Here is a 20,135-nt window from a genome sequence, read left to right on the forward strand (position 1 = left end):
ACTCTCTCTTTCAAATCTACCATTCCCATTCTTCAAATATAACCTCACATATCTATCTCCGGCCCTTGCGCCCGCCCCGCTTGGATGGCTGGTTCGACCGTGCACGGCGGTTGTCCTTCTGGATGCGCTCCTTGCGGATCTGGTCGCGGCTCTTAAGCTCATTGCGCACCTTTTGGTTACCGCTGTTGGTAGCGGGCTTTCCAGCCTTGCTGCCCTTGCCGCCCTTGTCGCCCTTGCCGCCCTTGTCGCTCTTACCGCCCTTACCACCCTTGGCACGCTTCCCACGGCCACTCGATGTCTCATTATCGCTGAATTCCACTGTGCCCTTGTACTTGTCTCCATTATCCTCTGCCTCAGCATGCGAGCGCTTCTTGAGCTTGCGCTCGTAATCGAGGGCCATCGGGTCCAGCGGCTTGGCAGCTGTAACCTTTGTATGCTTGAATGTGCCGGTTGCGTACTTCCCTCTGGCCATCATGGCCACAGCATCGTCGCGCTCCCTCTCGCCAGTCCGTGGCAACGCCGTGTGTGTCTTGTCCTGCCACTCCTTGAAGCTACCCGACTTGAACGACGCTGGCAGCATAGTGCCGTTCTCAGTGCGGATCATCTTCTTGTTATCCGATCCGATGCCCGTGCCGCGCACAAACTTCTTCTTCTTCGAGTCCCAGCGCATGACGTTCTTTGACTGCTTCGCGTGCTGCATTTGCAACAGCGTCTCGTTCTCGTCGCCGTTGAGCGAAATAATCGCACCCTGAGCCTGCTCGGCAAACGAGCTGCCCTTGGGCATGGCGTAGCCACGCTCGGAGTTCAGGTCTGTCTTCGTGTACGGAATGTAGAAGTCATCGTCACGGAACGCCGACTTGTTGGTAGGGTTCAGAATCTGCTCGTCCTTGGCCTGCTTCTCGTCATCGGAATCGTTGAATTTATCGAGCGGATCCTCGAGCTTCTCCGCCCGGCGCTTTTGCGTCTGTGCAATGAACCGTCCGGATGCCATGCGGTAGTTTTGCATGATCAGGCCGGCAGTGGTCGCGTGCTTGGAGCCACGGTTACCGATTTCAAAAATGGTCTCGGAGGGCCGGAATCCCGAGAGGTGGCGGAGCATTTCCATGCGGCTCTTGTCCTCCGGGCGGATGAGTTTGGTGAGCAGCGAATGCGGCTCCGAGAAGGAGTCTGCCAGCATGATCTGCTTTGCGCGCTTGTAGCTCTCGCTGGCGGCTGTCTGCCTGCTCTTCTTGTACAGCTTGCTGCCATTAACTGCGGTCTTCCTCATGGCCTCCAGATTAATGCTCTCGCTGACTATGCGCGTCACCCACTCGCTGTCTGCACCCGTCAGCTCGATCGGGACCTGGCCCAGCGTGATCTCCTTTGAATACGAGGGCGTTGTGTTCGACGAATTGCCAAGCTGCAGCGGCCGTCCCAAGAACAGCTGCAAGTCGAGGACGTAGGGCAACTCCTCGGTAGTCACCAACGAATACGCCCAGCCGCGCCGGCCAGCACGGGCAACACGACCGACGCGGTGCACAAACACCTTGGACGAGTCAACGAAATCGTAGTTGACTACGTTCTCGAGGATCGGGATGTCGATACCACGGGCGGCGACATCGGTGACAATCAGGATGTTGGTCTTGCCTGCAGTAAAGCGGGCGATCTGGATCTTACGCGCGGTCTGGTCCAAGGAACCGTAGATGTGCGAGACGTAGAAACCGGCTTCGGTCAGCAGCGAGTTGAGATACTCGACATGATGCTTGGTGGACACAAACACGATCGTCTGGCACTTTGGCTTGGGCGACCCGTCCTCGTTCGTCTCCTCGTCCTTCTTTCCCTTTTTGCCCTTCTTTTTCAAGTCTTTGGGCGGCTTGCTGCCGAACCGCCGCCACGCCTGGCTCTTGATCGACCGGTCCTGGTTGATGGGTGCACCAATGACTTCGCGCAACAAGTAAATCAGCGCGCCGTCCTTGTCCTCGTTCTTCACGTTGAAGAACGCCATCTCCAGATCCTGACTGATCTTGGACTCGACGTCAAGACGGATCAGCTCCGGGTCCTGCAAGCCAGCCTTGGCGAAATCAACCAGGGTAGCTGGCAGTGTAGCCGAGAACAAAAGCGTCTGGCGGTTCGCTGACAGACGGCCAAGGATCTCATGCAGCTGCACAGCGAATCCCAGCTCGAACAGACGATCAGCCTCGTCAAACACAATGTACTCGACGGTAGTCAGATCCAGCCCCATCTCGACGACCAGGTGCAATAGACGTCCGGGCGTGGCAATAATAATATCAGGGTTCGACGCAATGATACCGAACTGATCCTCCATACTGTCACCACCGACAATCGGCACAGCGCGCAGATCGGTGTACTTCACAAGGTCCTTTGTGACCTGGTGCGTCTGCAGCGCCAGTTCGCGACTCGGCGACAAGACAATGGCACGGGCACCAACCTTCACTGAGTGCGCTTTCAGATGCTGGATCATGGGGATCAAGAATGCCGCAGTCTTACCCGAACCTGTACGTGCCATACCCACGACATCGCGGCCCGAAAGCACCACTGGGATAGTCTTGCGCTGGATAGGCGTTGGAACTTTGAATCCCTTCTTCATGATGGCACGGAATAGCGCCGGGTCAAGACCCATCGACTGGAAACCACCAGACTTCTTCTTTTTGCGGTTCTGTGCCTGCATCGACTGCTTGATCATCTCATCCTCGCTTGTGTCCCCGTCTGAGCTGGAGGCAGCCTCCTCGGGCTCCTGCTTGGCTTTACGTGTGCCGAGCTTGGCGTTGGCCTGCGGAATGAGTGCCGAGGTTAGGTCAAACTCGCCCTCGCTATCGGAACCGCTGCCTGCGAACTCTAGCACGTCTTTGCCCATCGTATATTTCGGTTAAGAAGGAGTAGAGGAAGTGTATGGTTAGAATGCCAAAAGGAGCAATTGAGCAGACAGCAGAGTCTGCAAAGAGAGGCTAAGGCATACAATGTCCAAAAATTCGGCCGCAAAAAAATATAATTCTTGATATGATTATTGCAAATAAATCACTAGCACGATTGGAGAATTTATGTGATGTAATGGCTATGCAAGGTTTGATGCAGCGAAGCTCAGGCAGAGCATACACACCATTGGCGATATCGATGCCTCGTCAACCCCTGGTATCAACATGGGCTGTAAGGCACAAAAAGTCGGGCGGTCAAATGCCTTGAGATTCGTCTATCCTTTCTGCAGTTCTAGGATTATAGAAGATGTTCCACATTAAAAATAACTTTGTTCTTGCAAAGTTTCTGCGGTTAAGCACTGTCTTTTGCGCCTCATCCATTGACAGCAGCCTGCGAATGTCAGAATAGTATATGTGGTCGCGCGTGTTGAGTGACAGCGTAGACAAATCACAACAGACAGTTACTCCGAATATGTATTTGTAAAGGTAGGTTGACGGATGGCTAAACCCCTCCAGATCACAGCGAACGAGCTTTATTATAATATTTCAGCAGGCAGTTCTCCTGCAGAACCGCCAGTGCTACTGAGATATCCCAGCCAACTAGCAAAAATAGTGTTAAGAAGGTTAAGAAGGTTAGCTATACGCAAAAAACCAATCTGAGAGACCGAGTAAACAGCTTCCGACAGAGCCATGGTAGCCTACCAGACCAGGGGAGTTATCCAGGACTCCAGAGCCGGCCAGTTCCTGATTTTGACCAGGACCAGGCAGCAATTGGCGTGAACTCCAAAGCGCATCAAAGAAATTGGCCATTGTAGGCGGTGGCAAAACGGGCAGGAGTTCATGGGGGCATCTTGTTCATTTCTTTGTCATCATATGGCATGACGAGGCTAACGCAGAAGACCAGCACTGAGTTCCCACAGCTGCTGGAACTCGCGCGCGGCACGCAAGTGTTGTGAGATGCTGAGGTTGGTAGAGGCCATTAATGATAGTATCAGTAGTATTAGCCAGTGCCCCAGTGAGGGCTGTGGCCATGGGAAACTGGAACGGAGTCAAATCGGCGGTCAGGGACGAGGAATTGGCTCATCGAGGTCGGCGCTCAGGAGACTGATCTGATAATCACAATCTATTGATTCTGTGGCTTTTTCTAACACGTTAGGTGCCAAATCGCAGGCGGATTGGGCGAACCGAGGGGTGAACTGCGCTCTGGAAATGGCAGTGGACGGACAAGCACCTGCCAGGTGCTAGGGAGAGTCTCTGGTGCACCGCAGCGGCAGTGCTCTGAATGCCCTTGGAGGCAGTAGAGGGATGCACGGGCCTGGGGCGGTGCATTGACTCTGGCAGCGAGTAAGCATGATGTCATCTTCAGGATGTTGGTATAGAAACTGTGGAGACCTTGTGTCGTGGATGGCTGCTCGCATATATATGTTAGGCACAGTAGGGCCATATACCAACATCTCGTGATCGGATCCAGCTAAAGAATCATGCAATTTGGCCGAGTAAATAATCAAGCTTTGGCTGCGCGTTTCGTGTTCGTGTTTCTTGCTTTTCGCTTTCCCCTCTCCATCGCAATTCCTCTTGTCAATCACTTCTTTATTCTTCACAGCTAATTCAACCATGGTCGAGGCAATGGACGTTGACACAGCTACGGTATCGAGAAACAAGGGCAAGCAGACCGACGTGTCACCGCAGCCCAACGAGAACCTGCCGTGGGTGGAGAAATACCGGCCAACGACGCTCTCTGAGCTCGTGTCGCAAAAGGACATTGTCGACACGCTGCAGCGGTTCATCGACTCCGGCAAGCTCCCGCACTTACTCTTCTACGGACCGCCCGGAACCGGCAAAACCACGACAATTCTGGCAATTGCGCGCAAGCTGTATGGCAAGAGCATGCGCAACATGGTGCTCGAGCTGAACGCCTCAGACGACCGTGGTATCGACGTGATTCGCGACCAAATCAAGACCTTTGCGAGCACGCGTACTGTGTTCAGCTCCGGGCTCAAGCTGGTGGTGCTGGATGAGGCTGACGCAATGACGAGTGCTGCGCAGGCAGCGCTCAGGCGCGTGATTGAAAAGTACACGAAAAACGTCCGCTTCTGCATCATCTGCAACTACGTGTCGAAGATTACGCCTGCGGTGCAGTCGCGGTGCACGCGGTTCCGGTTCGCGCCCCTGGTTCTGAGCGACATCAACTCGCGGCTGGACATGATTGTGGAGCGCGAGAGTGTCAATATTACGCCCGAGGGGAAGCAGGCGCTGATCAAGCTGTCGAATGGCGATATGCGGCGCGTGCTCAATGTGCTGCAAGCATGCCATGCGGCGTACCCGCGGATCGACAGCGAGGAAGTGTATGCGTGTACGGGCCAGCCCAGCCCCGACGACATCAAGCGTGTGGCCGACTGGATGCTCAACGATGACTTCCACACGGCGCTGGACAACATTGCAGCGCTGAAGCGCGACAAGGGCCTGGCGCTGCAGGATATATTGACTGAGCTGGTACCATTTGTTAATGCCATCGATTTCCCGGCAAGCACGCGTATTTTCCTGCTTGAGAGCATCGCCGAGATCGAGCACCACATGGCGACTGGCGCAACAGAGAAGATCCAGCTGTCGTCGCTGGTTGGGTCGTTCAAGCTGGGCGTCGAGATGGCCGCCAAGGCCTGATGTCAGCTCCTCATCACTCTTCGGTAGTCATAAAATTTTCGATTCACCCTAAACAAAGCTTCGGACTACCAAAATTACAGCGCGGATATTTTCCTGACCCCTCTCTCCTCTCCATCGCTATCTTTTGCACCAAAGCCCCCTCTATCGGTCATGTTTGTTTCTGGCGAGATCCAGATGGTGCCCCTTGGCATAGTCTCTTTCACAAAGTACATTGCCCGCGTCAAGACGATCCTTGAAGAGTCGGGCCTTGAGCACACCATGCATGACTCCGGCACAAACTTCCAGGGCGAGTACGCGCTCGTCTCCAAGGTCGTCGAGCAGTGCATGCAGTCTGTGCTGGACAACGGTGCCCCGCGCGTGCTCTGCTACGTCAAGCTGGGTGCCCGCACCGACAAGGACTACCGGACTGAGCTGCCCGCCGCCCAGAAGGTTCAGAACTATCTGGAGAACGAGCAAGAGTGAATGTTTTTAATAAATCTCTACTCCGATTTTTGCTTGGAAGACTGTGACAATTCGTACTCGCGCCGTGCGATATCGGGGATGCTGCGGGAATCGCGCACCATCAGCCACTGGCACACTCTGGTGTCCAGCACCCACTCGGCAAGGCCTGAACCAAAAAACGCAGCCTCGGTGATGCCGAACCACCCTGCACCCGCTGCCAGCCCAACGGCAACGCCGGCCACAACCTGCCGCACCGTGTGGTAGTTCAGGTACACCCGTGACACAGCCACCAGGATGCCCAGCACCAAGGCACCCAGCTGCACCAGTCTCGTGTGGATCCGGTCCGTCGTAACGCGCATCTCCAGATACAGCACGCAGTACGCAACGAAGAACCCCATGAACTGTGCGTGGCTCGACGGCATCCCGAAGCCATCACCCAGCTCCGAGTGTGGTCGTTCCTCACGGATCAGCTCCTTGAGCACAAAGTTGAACAGCTCGTTCAGAAGCTGTCCAACAAACAGGACGAGGCCGGCGAGCTCACGGCGGCTCAGGACGATAGTCGCTTCCATGACGATAAAGAATATTGGGATCAGGCTCATCAGTGCCAGGAACTGGCCCAGGATATCGCCGTCCTCGTACTGGAAGTGCGTGAGGCTGAAGGACTTGAGGTTCGACGTGTCCATTTGTGCGTGGCCAAGTAAAGAAAGTCGAAAAAAAAAAAGCAACAAATGATGCCAGCTCTGCTTCATTAGTCAGCTCGTGGAAGCAGCCGGATCTCGCGCTGCCCTTTGGACGATCGCAACTATGGAGCGGATGCTTTGCAGGCTGACCATTTCTAGATATGCCAAGGAATACAAGTCCTAAATCGCTGCACATATTCTGACATGTAGCCTCCCATGTGGGGCAGATTGCATATGGAGCTGTTTAGAGAGGGGGAGCGGCAGAGTGCAAGCTTATATTTGTCCAATAAAACGAAGCAAAGAACAAAAGATTTACTTGTTGAGGATGATACCGTCGTACTACAGACATGATGGCATAGAAGGCACAAGTTAGTAGACGCATATTTCAATAGATCAACACCATCACCGTGTCCACAAATGTCGCCAGCGTCACCACTGCGATCCAAAGCCGCGATAATTACCTTCTGCTTGAACCACTTCTGAGTCTCCTCCTTGTTGATGCGGTGCGAGGCACCAACACGCGAGCGGCAGTGCTTGCGGCGGGAAATGCGGAAGCCAGGGCGGCCCATGACGACGTAGAAGTCCATACCGTAAATACCGATGGACGGGTCGTACTTGATACCGAGATCAATGTGCTCCTGGATACCGAAACCGAAGTTGCCGGTGGCCGAGAAGTTGCGGGCGCGGAGCTCGTACTCCTTGACCTTCAGGCCACGCTCGAGGATCTCCTCGGCCTTGGGACCACGGACGGTCACATGGCACGAGATCTTCTCGTTACGGCGGATACCGAAGGTACGGACAGTGTAGCGGGCCTTCGAGTACACGGGGGACTGACCAGTCAGCTGCTCCAGCACCTTGCTGGCGCGGGTGAGCCTATCACCGCTCTCACCAACACAGATGTTCAGGACGAGCTTCTCAATGCCAAGCTCGCGCATGGGGTTGGCGGCCTTCGAGTTCTCAGCGGACTATAGCAAAACGCAAATGTATGACCAGGGAGGGGATTAGTAGGCACGACGCTTTGATTTTCGAGCTGTGCGGTCTCTCTGGAACGCCAGGGATATTCTCCATTTCGCAACGGCCCGAATTGCCCGCAAATTCCATTTCACAATTCGGATGCCTAGTCCCATTCTGTCCATGACTGCCAGCCGTCCGTGATTCCGCTGCGCTCCTCTGGCGTATCCATCCGCTTTATCACCGCATCCAACGGCACCGCATCCACTGCCTCCTGGCCTAAAAATATCGAGCCCTTACCATTTTCGAGGATTTCTGTGTTAAATGGACAGATTGAAAAAGATGGATCCTTTGCTGGTGGCCCTGGACGTGTGTTTTTGCTAGCTGCTGGCCGTGCTCTAATTTGAATCCCGGCTGTGAAGCGGGTGGTGCTGATCGGTAATCAAATATTTGGTGATCAATGCTGCCCACAGCGCCCATTGTGTACCTTGTGGGCTGCAGTGTCTATCACGTGGATTTTTCTTGACCGCTGTTGGAAATGGAAATGCCAGCTGCGCATGCGCATCGAGACATCGCTCTATGCACACCACTCGCACACACAGCATAATGCACATAAAAATCCAGTAATGAAATGCGAAGTGGTAATCTATCTAAATGTCCGACCTAGCCCGTACCTTGACACCTGCAAAGTGCTTGGCGATACTCATTATTTTCCTGTCCTGAAATACGTCTTGAATTAGCGAGCCATCCATTACACGAACCACTCCAAGGATTAACAACCTCACCAGCGACGGAGTACGTGCCAGGGTACAGGTAAGTAAGGCAAAGTTATCACTGTAGGTCTTGCGCTGGCTTGCCAAGCTGCTGTTATGTATCACAAGTTGCTCGAGCGAATGGCTGAGCACGGTGGAAGGGGAGCATTGTACTGCAGTCTGGACATCCGTCAACTTGATCCCATTTCCGGTCCTCGTAAGGGGACACCGAATGTCCAGCTTTATGAGTACTGGAAGCTGAGAGAGAATGTGCCGCAGCGCCCAAAACGGAACAGCATCCCTGATCTTGAGATAGCGAAGCAGTTTGCAACCGAACTCATATGGCGTCTGCAGATCTGAGCCAATTGAGGTGATGGTGAGCCTCTGCAATAAGGAAGTCGGCTGGATAATGTTGGCCACGATGTGCTCTGGGTTAGGCTGTGAATGCAGTCGATCGTCGATCTGTATGTCGAAGCTGGTCATCGCAGGATATTGTGCTATTTCAAACTGACTGATAGTGTGAATGTTGCCAGCCAGCTTCAAGCGTTCAAGCGGCGCATCTGCAAATAGCCAGTATAGGTCCGGCATATGGTTTGACCAGCTACGCAGGCTGAGATAACGGAGTTTGGGAAAGCTACAATGGGTCGCTCTCCAGTCATCATCAGGGTACTCAAAGCCCAAGGGTACTCTAACTCTAAGATCAAGAACCTCAAGCTGAGAAAAGCGAGCCATGTTCTCAGCTGCATGCCACTCCAGTCTTGCCATGAACGTGGCAAGATCAACACTATACAGGTGTAGGCTCTTGAGCCTGCTAGCGTTGAATATAGGAATGGAGTCAGCTCTATAGCCAGTGTTGTAGTCGATGAAGAGATTGGTTAAAGCAGGTAGCTCAAGTCCAGAGAGGTCTTCGAAGAATGGAGCTGCACCAAGTCTTAGAGAAGTAATAGCGTGAAAGTGCGTAACAAGTGCACGCTGTATGCTTATCTTGGCCATTCTCCTGCCCTTTGGAATAAGTCTAAATCCGCTAATGCTCGGCACCCGCTGTAGAATATCCCTGATCGTATCCTCAAGCGGGCTGTAGTTTCGTCTACCCATTCCATACATATCTAGATTAAGTGCTATGATCGTCAATGTCCTGGCCGATGGAAAACCGCGGTTGGCAAACACCCTTCGGGTTAGGTAGTCAGCGGTGCTCTGTGTGAAAATATCGTCACCGCATATATGGAGGACGACATGGCGCAGCTGGGTGGATAGGGGATGGAACACGATGTTTGTCGTGTAACGAAAGCGCCTGTCAGGGCTAACCGTTACTGCTTCTAGCACCTCTGCGTTACTGTCGGGGGTCGAGCTAGAATCGGTTCGAGTGCGACTGTTGTATTTGGGGTTTTCCTCTAGGCGAATATAGAGCTTGTTGAAAAAGCGAGAATGTACGACCCCTCTCCAAACACGGCAGACACCTGCTAGTTGGTATCTTGCCCGTACAGAGAAAAGAACTTTGTTGGTAATCTCATCTGCCTCGTCGTCCTTAACACAGTGCTGGAAGATGCTCCCAACAACCCAAGGAATAGAAAGAGTGGGGTGCATGGTCAAAAAGTAGGCAAAAGCGTGCAAAGATAATAGACAAAGGACTCTGCTGGGTGGAAGGGGGAGGGAAGAGAGTTCATTCTGGGCCTTTATTCAACGTGGAATGTGACCCACGCTGTTCACAAGAACCCCATGAAAAAAGGATGTCTCCAAATCACGCATGCTGCGAACAAAGGGGATCGACGGTGGGCATATGCATGTTTGCAGCCTGTGAGTACAAACACAAAGTCCAGTGCTTTGTCAACGATGGCTTTGAGCCAGAAATTCTAGCAGTGGTCTTAATGTCCTAAATAGAGAAACGGCATCGAAGCTACCTCTGAGTAGTGTAAACTATGTTAAAAGCAGTATCCCTAAAATGGGGCGCATCATCTTGGATAACCGGATCTGTAAACGTATTCCGAATGAGCGCTTCGTCCTTCCCATGGACTTTTTCAAAAAATGTCATTCTGCGAAGCAGCGGAATCCTCACAAGCATGACGATAAGTGAGACAACGTCTGTGCTGTAGTATTTGGGTTGGATTTCACGACCATCTACACCAAGTTGCTCTTGGTAGCTGTCGCGAAGAGTTAGGATCTGGAGCGAGCTGTTCAGTGGTGTCGATGGCGCGGTGATCACTGCTCTCCAAATAACCTGTTGGGTAATCATATCCTCACAGCTTGTAAGCGGAAAGAGCACATCCAGAGCCAAGAGTATTGGCAGTTGCTGGACGATATGTTTGAGTAGCCCAAACCCAATGTCATCGTTAATTTCAAGATGACGAAGCGACTTACAGCCGAGTTCATGCCCCAACAGGGATGCTTGGTCGACTGAACACAATGTGAGCTCACGGATTTTGGACTCGGGGCGTATGAGATTCCTGCTGATATCGACCGAGCTAAGTCGTGGTCGCCTTGTCGTGCCTTCAAGTATAGTTGCATAAGCTAGAGTTGGAAATAGTGACAAATCGAGTTGGTGCAAACAATCGTCATCACCAATGAGCTTCAGGTACTCAAGCGGTGAACCTTGGATCATCGAGTGCACATCGAACGCGTCGTACGATTCAGAGTCAAGAGCGAGGTGGCGAAGCTTGGGGAAGCGGTACTTTATGCTCCTCGCTTGTCCTCTACCTGCACTCCTAACTTCAAAAAATTTGATATCAAGGGTTTCGAGCTGAGAAAATACAACAGTGTCCTCGACTGCGTCCTCGTCGAACCTGCCAAAGAACATGTCTGCGTGGATGTCAACGAGCTTCAAGTGTTTGACCTTGCGTGGGTTAATCACAGGGAGACGTTCTGGAGTATGAGCCCGGTCATATTGCAGCGACAGGCTGGCTAATGACCGAAGCCGGAGGCTATTCAAATCGAACATCATGAAATTTGACCCAAGATCCAAGGCAGTAATCCTATCTGAATGCCCATGCAGCCCGCTTATCGTGCTAGCCCTAGACGGACCCCTGTCGCTTGGCCTTAGAGTAATCGAGACGATGCTAAGGAACCGTGACACAAGAGCGCCAACCAGTTCTTCGATTGGGACACGATGTTCAAAAGGGGTCTCGGACATGATAGTCAGTCCCCGGGCCAATGGCCAGCTGGTATTTGGGAAAACACTCTGGGTTAGCTCATTCACGAAATCCAACGTGATGATAGAGGAAGCATTCAGATGAAGAGTGATATGCCTTGGCTGAGCATATTCGGGGAGGATTCTGGCATTCGTCTGGCACAGGAGACAACCATCTAACATCGTAGTCGTTGTTATCGGCAGTGGTGCATGCTTTCGTGGCTTCTGGAAATAATTATGTTGCTGGTCGTATGTTAAAAACTGCGTGCTTGTTGAATAATACGTGCCCCATTGTGAGGTTGACGCAAGATCCCGCTGGTCGGCAGAATATCTGGGGGTATGCCTGCGGTTATGCGAGAATTTATAATAGAAATGGTCATACATATGAGGGCGCAGGATTTCTCTCCACATTCTACATGTGCTTGCCAGGATGTACTTTTCCCGAATATCTGATGGGTCTGGGGTTTTTGCCAAAGAGTGGATTCTGTCATTTGTAAGATGAGAAAGTATGTTCCTAGCAATCAAGGGTACTACTAGCGCTTGGTCCATAGCTTCCGGAAGGTATAAATGGTTGCTAGGTAAATAAAATAGCCTTCGAAGAGGAGCTTTAGGAATACCAAACGAGCACAATGGAACCACAAATGCCACTGTTTTATATCTCGTTCCCGACACTCCTGACTTTTGGGACATTACCAGCACCTTTATTGTCTGCATTTCCCATGCTGCAGCAAACGGACAAGTGTATTGTCGTCTAAGAGAAAGAGAGTGTTCTAAATACCATTTTTCTATTGACTACAATAAATGCACCCAAGTCGAGTTATCACAGCAGGACTAAAGCGGCATGCTTAATAGTCACAACCACTTATACATGTATCAACACGCCAATACATGGCAGCCGTGTGCCTATCGAGTTGGGCGGATGGCTCAACCCAAATTCTAATTGCTGCCATTGACAAGTACAAATCGCGGAGATTGGCTTTTTTTACGTCACTATCTGTCCTTCAGTGGCTAATATTTTTGACATTTTGAAACGCAATGCCATCCGTAGATCTCTCCAAGCTCACGTTCCGACTTGTCGCCAACGAAAAGGAAGTGCGGGACGCCCACCTCATCGAAGAAACAGAGTATCCTGCCGACGAAGCCGCAAGTCTCTCCGCCATGCTATACCGTTTCCAAACCGCGCCAGAGCTGTTCCTTGGTGCCTTTGATACCGATGGAATTGTCGGCTATATCATGTCGACGCGGTCATCACTGCCACTAGTCACCCACGAGGCAATGGAAAGGAGCGACCCCAAGGGACAGACGGTCTGCATCCATTCAGTCTGCACGCGCCAAGACTGGCAGCACAAAGGGCTGGCGACACAGTTGCTGCTAAAGTACACGAAGCTGGCGAGGGAGCTGGGCAATGTCAGCCGTCTAGCAATGATGTCGCGCGAGAACCTGGTTGGGTTTTATGAGCGTGCAGGATACAAGTGCTTGGGCCCGTCTGATGTCCAGCACGGCGAAGAAAAATGGTACGACTGCATTATCGTTTTGTGACTCAAAATAAACTAAAAAGCCACTAGGTACCTAGGCTAGAAGTCTGTGCGGCGGATCCACGAGACAATCTTGGTGGAGCTGGGGGCATTTGACGCCAGAACACGGCTAATGACCTCGGCCGATCCCTTTCCCAACGAGCACGTCCAGAGCAGCAGCGATTCGACACAGGCGCGGTACTCGTCTATCGGGCTAACACCAGCAGCAAATAGTGACTCCGAGAACTGGGACAAGACGACAGTCTCGATTGATCCCGGCTCACTGCCACTGGGTTCGCTAGGCTGAGCAATGGCTGGCTCTAATGGCTTGAGTGCCTGGATGGCAAGCGAGGCGATCGGCGAGGACTCCAGCGCAGTCGACTTGCCGCCAGCGTATGACTGCATATCGGACAGAGTCACGGCAATGTCAACTGACGTGTGAACCAGAGCTAGAGCGGTTCTGACAACACCCGGGCTCCGCCAGCCAGCCATAGCCATAGCTCTGGCAGCTCCATCAAGCACGTGCTGCACCACACTGATAACGATGCTCTGGCCGGAGGCGTTCGCCTGGTCCTGCGACTTGACGGCCCAGAAGCGGCTGAATTCCTTGCCGTCTGCGCCCAGCGAAAAGTTTCCGACAATTCTCGCCAGTAGTCGTGCAAACGCAAGCAGGTTGATCAGCGCTGCCTGCATCTGCTGAGTCGCAATAAACGTGTTTCCTGTAGCTCCCTCGGCCTTCACCAACGACGCCGCCCCTAGCAAAGCATTCAGCTGCAGAGAGACCTGCTGGCGGATCCAGGTCAGCAGCGACGGGCGACGCTTAGACACATGCTGCAGTAGCCCGTCAGAGTTTTGTCTGCCAGTCAAATTAAACGCCATGGTCATTGCCGCTCTGCTGGTCAGCACATCGCCCAAGGGATTCGACGCCAGTGTGAACAGAATGTTGGCGACATTGGCGCGGCGGAACGCGTCCGACGAGCCGTCAAACGACCGGGCGCTCTGTGCCGCCATCCTCAGAATATGCACGCGCTCGCGCTTCGTGTTTGTCGTTGACTTCATCGCCGAACGCAGCAGTGGGATCTCGTCAGCGCTCAAATAAGGCTTGGACAGAAGGTGCTTGTTGACGTGGCCAAACATGACGTGGTCAGGGTGCATCAGGACGTTCAGGGACGAGGCGGCAAACATGGTCATGGTTAGAGGCACGCGCGGGTACTCCCACTGGGTGCGCTCCGTGATAGCGTTGCGCAGGCTGTTGAACAGCAGAAGATACTGGCGCTGGCCACCCAGTCTCTGCGCACTGGTGAGAATCGGGTAGAGTGCGTCAAGGATGAAGTACGCCAGCTTGCGGGTCTTCTCGCTGGCTGAGGATAAGGCAACAAACGCAACGCCGGCAGCGTTAATGTCAAACAGCCGACGAATGTCAAATGTGTGGCCGGATGCCACGATCGACCAGACCCACCTAAGCACGAATTCGTGGTCGTAGACTTGGCCCAGCTGCTCCTTGTCAGTCTCCACTGCGGCTCCGAATTGAACTGCCAGCATCTGCTGAACCGGTGAGCCATCATCGGTCTGTTCAACTGGGAAGTTTAGCACCGAGCGGAACAGCCTACCGCTATCGATGTTAACAATGGCCCGGGCAATGACATCCTCATCGACGACACCCACGTCATTTTCGTTTCTGTCGATCAGGTACGCGATCCGTCCGATCCGGTCTCGGATATATGTCTTGGCTGCGGAGGGGCCAAACAGCAACAAGCCGCGCATCACACTTTGCCGTGTCGTTGCCTCGTAGTCGCCAATAACTCTGAGCAGGATTTTGTCTGCCAACAACCGGCTGCCGCCATAGGCACCGACCAGACTCTCAAGTTCGTCCAAGCACAAGTAGTCATCCAGGGATGCCGACCAGCGCGATAGCGACGGCTTCGCCAGGTTCCACAGCGCAGATATGAGCAGTGCCAGTGGATCGCGCAGCTGCGCGTCCTGTATGCGTGAAATGAAGCAGCGGCAGTTGAGGAGCTGCTTCAGGGCATCAAACCACTTGAGCTCCGGATCTGGTGTCAGCTGGTACGCCTCTGTGACAGTCTGCACGGTCTGGGCGACAAATGCAAGCAGCCTGTACACGGACACCGGGTACTTGGTGCTGGCAGCCTGGACTTCGGACTCCTTCCACCCTGAGGCGATAGAGAACGGCGAGCAGATATCGCCAATGAGCATATCCAAGCCACTGAACAAGCTGGAAACCGCGGTCTTGGCCACCTCAGTATCGTCCACCGACACATCGACATCCATGGCGTCGGGTCTGGTAAAGTGGTCCAACTGGAAGCGCAGGCTGAACTCGCAGGCACTGGCAAGCACATCCATGGATGCAAACTCGCTCTGGCTGGCCAGTTCCCGGCTCAGGCTGAGTGTTTCTGCCAGTGCTTCAAAATGGGCCGTGAGCTCGGTCGGATACTCGCACACACGCAGCAGCTTTGAGCGCAAAGCAGCTGCACGGTTCGAAGTGGCTTCCTCGCAGAGAGCGTCGGCAATTGCAGGGTCTGCTGTGCCCTGGATTGCAGCGCTCATAGCAAACACCAGCTCAGAGTCGTTTGCCAGCTGATCCGGGGCAATGCGGCTCGCTGTGTCCAGTAACTTGGCCCTGACATCGCTTGCCATATCAGCCTTACCCCAGCTAATGCGGCCATACGAGTCCTGCGTGGAGCACGCCTGGGCCAAATTCGCCAGGAGCCAGACCAGGAGCCATGCCTGGTGCGACGAGCTCTTGCACTGCGTGTTTTCAACAACCCACTGCCACACAGTCTTGCGCAGCTGGCCATCAGCAGCCAGAAGGCGAGCAAGAATCTCTCGCTTGCCTGCATCTTCGCCGAACGCGCCGTCGATGTCTGCACGCTGCCACAGATTGCAAACCACAGCCAGCACATCTACGACATTGTCGCCAGCCGAGTACCGCTGGTCAAAATGCACCAACGCGGATTTTGCTTGGGCAATTCTGTCAACGAGCTTGGACTGCACCGAGCCTGTCAAAAACCCAGGCAGCGCAGTGACCCGCTTGACAGTGTGCTCCAGTGCGCTGGCGTTTTGTGAGCTGCCCTCTTTCCCGCTCAGCCGCGCCGTCCACAGGCCAATGATCCGCACCGACAGCTTCTCCTTGACTGCCACCAAGCTGCCGCTTGACTCCGAATGGTCGTCAAGCAGCGTGTATGTTGTCGAAATCAGCGACGGCAGCAGATCAGCGTCAGCAGAGTCGCGCTCAATAACAGCGCCCAGGGCCGCTGCTAGAGTGGCACGCGCTTCCGATCCGATCACAGGTGCAATGGTGCGCAGCAACATTAGCGAGTGCTCGCTTGGCCTGTCGGCAGACGCAGTGACGCAGTCGGCAACGCGTCTAGTCAGTGCATGCCACACCCTGGCAGCAGCTGCACAGTCCTTGTTCGACTTGCGCGCCAGTTTGCAGACGTAGAAATCAAACGCCTGCTGCAAATCCGAATCGCCAAGATTGGCCTGGGGGGTAAGGGCTTCAGCATATCGCTCCAAAACAAATGGCTCAACGCCGCGGGCCGTCGCGTGTGCAGTGACAAGCTCGAATGCGAACGCCAGCGTATCAGGCGTGTTTGTCGACCAGCCCACCAGCCGAGTTGCGTACGTGCAGAACTCCGCTGTGCCGCTGCTGGCAACCAAGAGCGCGGTCAAAAGCTGCTTCACCAGATCCCCACCCATCAGCTCGGTAAATGAGGTGCTCAGCAGCAGGGCGCGGAACAGAACCAGGCGGACCTGGGCGTCATCGAGCTTCAGCAGAGCCGGGGCCAGTGCGGTGAACCCAGCGTACGACCACAGCGACGCATTCTGCGAGTCACAGCGCGTGATCCACACGGCGACCACCGGAAGCGCCGCCCGCATGTCATCAGCAGGCATAGCGGCGACCTGCTCGACTAGCCAGCGGGTGATCATCTGCGGTTTCGCGGAATCAGCGTGCAGGCGGAGAACCTGGGCCAGTTTGTCGAGAATATCGGACGGGTCAGCAAACTCCATCTTCGTGCACGCGTCTGCCAAGTCCTTGCCCAGCTTCTTCGGTACCTTGTCGGCTTTGGTTTTCTTGCCCTTGTGTGATTTGATCGCCGATAGATAGGTTAGTGTTCCCGACAATGAAGTACTGAATGCCTCAGCGACCTTGCTGTAGTGATCTTTGTCAGCCTTCGCACCGGCCTTGGCCAGGCGTGCGTCAAACAGCTGCTTCGCACACCCCTCGATGAACGATCTAAGCTGCTTGGCCGCTCCCTTGCCCTTGAGCTCTGCGATCCGGCTCACAAGCTCTCGAATAAACGCAAACATGTGGTTCACACACATCTCGGCAGCAACCTTGCCCTCGCTGGCATCCTTCAGCCTGCTCGCCAGTGGGCCGTTTCCGCTAGACGCCTTCAGCAGCGCCGCCTCGACCACCGCTGGCAGCAATGGACTAAACGGCAGCGAATCCGCCGACGTCAGCGCCTGGATCCGGTCCACGTACTTGTACGGCAGCCGGGCAGCCTGCGCAACAGCATCCTCGAGGAATGAAACCAACGCCTGGCCACCCTCCAAATCGCTCTGCGAGATCTGTCCGAGCCGCACATTTCTGCAGGCCAGCGGCGACGTCAGTGCAGCCAGGGTGTCGAGCCAGCAGTTGGCCTCGCGGAATGCCATATGGCACCCATGCTCATGATCAAACAGCCCCGATGACATCAGCGCGTTAATGCAGACGGTGCGGGCATTGCGACGCAGCTCTGGCTGCACCGCAAACAAGTAGATGGTCAGGATGACACCCAAATTCGTGTGCTGTGTGGAAGACCCGCTGGCCTTTGCTGTCCACTTGATGTGCGCGGCCGGCGTGGTTGCAAGTACTTGCAGCAAATACAAGAGCGTGTGCGCGCTCATAGGATTGCGCACCTTTGAGCTGCTGGCAGCTCCCGTAGAGACCACCTCTGCCAAGTTAATGTCAGCAATGAGCTTTCCGATTTCGAATCGTGACTCGATGATAAGCTCATTGAAGTGCTCCTGGTAGCCGTGGACAATGCGCATAAGCACATTGCTCATCAGGGCCCGCTGGCACTCCGCCTCCCGCAGGTCCTCGTCCGCCGACGTATCGGAGGCAGCCTTGCTCTGAATCTCCTGGTGCGCCGAAATCACAACCTTCCACTCAGGGATTCTCTGCTTGACGGCCGCCAGCAATTGCTTCTCGAACACGCCCCATTTGCTGGTACTGTCGCCTAGCTTGATCTCGCTCTGGATCCAGGCCCGTGCCATAGCCAGCTTGCGCAAGACAAGATCAATAATCAGAAGATTGCGGTACCGCACCAACGCCGAATCCTTGTGCTGCAATCCACGGCCAACAATCAGCCGCGTCAGTGGGAATGGCGCGACGTGCTCAACTAGGGTGTTGAGCCTCGGCGGCCCATGTCTCTGTGGATCGCCCTCTTTCGGGACAGGCAGAGGAAGCCCAAGGATCTTGAGCGCCAGCGTGGTGTTGCCGAGGTACCGCAACGAGAGCCGCGGCTCGAACGAGCACGAGATGTTTCGCCAAAACGGCGCAATTAGCTCGGGGCTGGCCCGCAAGATTGAAACTGCCAGATCTGTGCGCTGCCTGGACTGCGACGGGTTGATGCGCTGGACGAGGATCCGCAGGACTGCGCCATTGCACAGATACTGCAGCTGCCTAGAAGAGCCGCGCGACAAGACCGCAACATCCTGTATGTCCTCGTCATCGCCATTGTCCAGGCCATCGCTGTCCTTGTCGCCGGCCTCGCTGGCCCACTTGCGCGGCGCCGGGTACAGCCCATACTCCTTGAAGCATATCCCTACTCCAGGGTGCGTCATCAGCCCGCTCATAAACCGGATGATCAGATCCGATATTGTGTCGCTCTGGAACCGCAGATCGGCGTCGGTCACCTGCGGCGCAAACATCTCCATCTGGGCAACGCCCACCCTGCGCAACTCGACGACCTCGTGGTTGTCTGCTGCTCGCATAATCATCTCAATGACGCGTGTGCCAAACAGCGATATTTTGTCCGACCTCCGAACCTCATCATTGGTAACGATGCCGGTATGTACTTTGTGCAGGAACTCGCTCAGCTCAGGGTACGAGTCCTGCTCCACGCCCTTGAACAGATCACGAATCAGGCTGCCGCTCCTCAGCAGCTCCTTGGCGCTGGTGCAGCGCTCGGCCGCAAAAAACGACATCACGAAGCGGATCCACAGCATCCGGATGCCAGTGGCCGTCCCCTGTGCCCTGATAAACGGCAGCTGGCCCAAGGTCTTGATCGTCCAGTCAAACGCCATTCGGATCTCATCAGCGTGCTCGCCATTAGCAAACACTACCATCTGCGTCAGCAGCTGCAGAACCGCTGCGCACGCAAACGACCGCGGCGTCGAGAATGCCCGGTAAATCGTCTTCATGAACCCCTCCATAACGACGCTGATCAGCTTGTTGCCATGCCGACTTGTCGATGGCGTGTCAAATACCTCCAGGAGGCTGGCCAGCGTCACGGGCACCAGGCCGTCCAGGCGCGCCACGGCGTTGGTGGTCGCCAAATGCCAGGCCGAAGAGAGATCGGAGAAGGACTCGGGCAGCTCAGCCCACTCAAATACGACGCGCTTGTTGGACTCGCGCAGCGCACGCTCCTCGGCAGTCTCCTGGTGGCGCGGCTTGCGAGTGCACAGCCTTAGGTGCTCTCGGAAGTGCGTGAATCCTACAGCAGCGAGGAGCAGCTTAGATGGTATATATGCACCCAGCCTATAACGAATGCATGCGGGTGCTTGCGCTTACCTTGAACGAGCAGATCAGGGTTGGTTGTGCGGATGGACCGGGTTATCTCTTCGGAGCTCTTGTACGAGATCCGTGCGTCGTCCTCGCGGGTCGCCTCTGACCGACCGGCAGATACATGTGCGTTGTGTGCGCCTCCGCTATCGCTCCCGGAGCTGTCGTCTGAAGAGCTGGCGCGCTTGCGCTTCTGTTCCGGTGGCGACATTTTACAAGAAGAATAGCGAAATGCAAAGGGAGGGGAGCACAGGGAGCTGCTGTTTCCTCTCGGAAAAAATGTAACTGCTGTTGATTTGGAAATTTTGCGATTGAA

General features: G+C 54.5%; 9 protein-coding genes across 9 annotated transcripts; 3 read left to right on the forward strand and 6 right to left on the reverse strand.

Moving 5' to 3' along the window:
- Window positions 1-7: 7 nt before the first annotated feature.
- On the reverse strand, window positions 8-2,917 carry DL89DRAFT_267742 (DEAD-domain-containing protein). Its single transcript, XM_040887647.1, has one exon. The coding sequence runs from the start codon at window positions 2,852-2,854 to the stop codon at window positions 53-55; it is 2,802 nt and encodes a 933-aa protein (XP_040743239.1). The 5' UTR covers window positions 2,855-2,917; the 3' UTR covers window positions 8-52.
- Window positions 2,918-4,538: 1,621 nt separating this feature from the next.
- Window positions 4,539-5,573, forward strand: DL89DRAFT_223813 (P-loop containing nucleoside triphosphate hydrolase protein; the record flags this gene model as incomplete). Its single annotated transcript, XM_040884659.1, has 1 exon — window positions 4,539-5,573. The coding sequence occupies one exon, from the start codon at window positions 4,539-4,541 to the stop codon at window positions 5,571-5,573; it is 1,035 nt and encodes a 344-aa protein (XP_040743240.1).
- Window positions 5,574-5,610: 37 nt separating this feature from the next.
- Window positions 5,611-6,697, reverse strand: DL89DRAFT_316893 (uncharacterized protein; the record flags this gene model as incomplete). The annotated part of the gene is made up of 2 exons (XM_040891078.1): window positions 5,611-6,341; window positions 6,408-6,697. 2 exons carry the CDS (start codon window positions 6,695-6,697, stop codon window positions 6,053-6,055), a joined length of 579 nt encoding a protein of 192 aa, XP_040743241.1. The 3' UTR covers window positions 5,611-6,052.
- On the forward strand, window positions 5,724-6,035 carry DL89DRAFT_293186 (YkoF-like protein; the record flags this gene model as incomplete). Its single annotated transcript, XM_040890367.1, has 1 exon — window positions 5,724-6,035. The coding sequence occupies one exon, from the start codon at window positions 5,724-5,726 to the stop codon at window positions 6,033-6,035; it is 312 nt and encodes a 103-aa protein (XP_040743242.1).
- A 309-nt stretch (window positions 6,698-7,006) lies between the features above and the next one.
- DL89DRAFT_274988 (60S ribosomal protein L11) lies at window positions 7,007-7,629 on the reverse strand (the record flags this gene model as incomplete). The annotated part of the gene is made up of 2 exons (XM_040889247.1): window positions 7,007-7,033; window positions 7,156-7,629. 2 exons carry the CDS (start codon window positions 7,627-7,629, stop codon window positions 7,007-7,009), a joined length of 501 nt encoding a protein of 166 aa, XP_040743243.1.
- A 666-nt stretch (window positions 7,630-8,295) lies between these two features.
- Window positions 8,296-9,981, reverse strand: DL89DRAFT_257798 (uncharacterized protein; the record flags this gene model as incomplete). The annotated part of the gene is made up of 1 exon (XM_040885553.1): window positions 8,296-9,981. The coding sequence occupies one exon, from the start codon at window positions 9,979-9,981 to the stop codon at window positions 8,296-8,298; it is 1,686 nt and encodes a 561-aa protein (XP_040743244.1).
- A 264-nt stretch (window positions 9,982-10,245) lies between these two features.
- DL89DRAFT_267745 (uncharacterized protein) lies at window positions 10,246-12,118 on the reverse strand. The gene has a single exon (XM_040887648.1). It carries the CDS (start codon window positions 12,065-12,067, stop codon window positions 10,292-10,294), a length of 1,776 nt encoding a protein of 591 aa, XP_040743245.1. The 5' UTR covers window positions 12,068-12,118; the 3' UTR covers window positions 10,246-10,291.
- A 258-nt stretch (window positions 12,119-12,376) lies between these two features.
- DL89DRAFT_162792 (acyl-CoA N-acyltransferase) lies at window positions 12,377-13,074 on the forward strand. Its single transcript, XM_040883684.1, has one exon. It carries the CDS (start codon window positions 12,554-12,556, stop codon window positions 13,055-13,057), a length of 504 nt encoding a protein of 167 aa, XP_040743246.1. The 5' UTR covers window positions 12,377-12,553; the 3' UTR covers window positions 13,058-13,074.
- DL89DRAFT_267747 (uncharacterized protein) lies at window positions 13,025-20,051 on the reverse strand. Its single transcript, XM_040887649.1, has 2 exons — window positions 19,829-20,051; window positions 13,025-19,751 (listed from the first exon to the last, which is right to left on the reverse strand). Exons 1-2 carry the CDS (start codon window positions 20,028-20,030, stop codon window positions 13,093-13,095), a joined length of 6,861 nt encoding a protein of 2,286 aa, XP_040743247.1. The 5' UTR covers window positions 20,031-20,051; the 3' UTR covers window positions 13,025-13,092.
- Window positions 20,052-20,135: the final 84 nt, after the last annotated feature.

The sequence above is a fragment of the Linderina pennispora genome, assembly GCF_002104995.1.
Source record: "Linderina pennispora strain ATCC 12442 chromosome Unknown DL89scaffold_7, whole genome shotgun sequence".
Taxonomy (NCBI): domain Eukaryota; kingdom Fungi; phylum Kickxellomycota; class Kickxellomycetes; order Kickxellales; family Kickxellaceae; genus Linderina; species Linderina pennispora.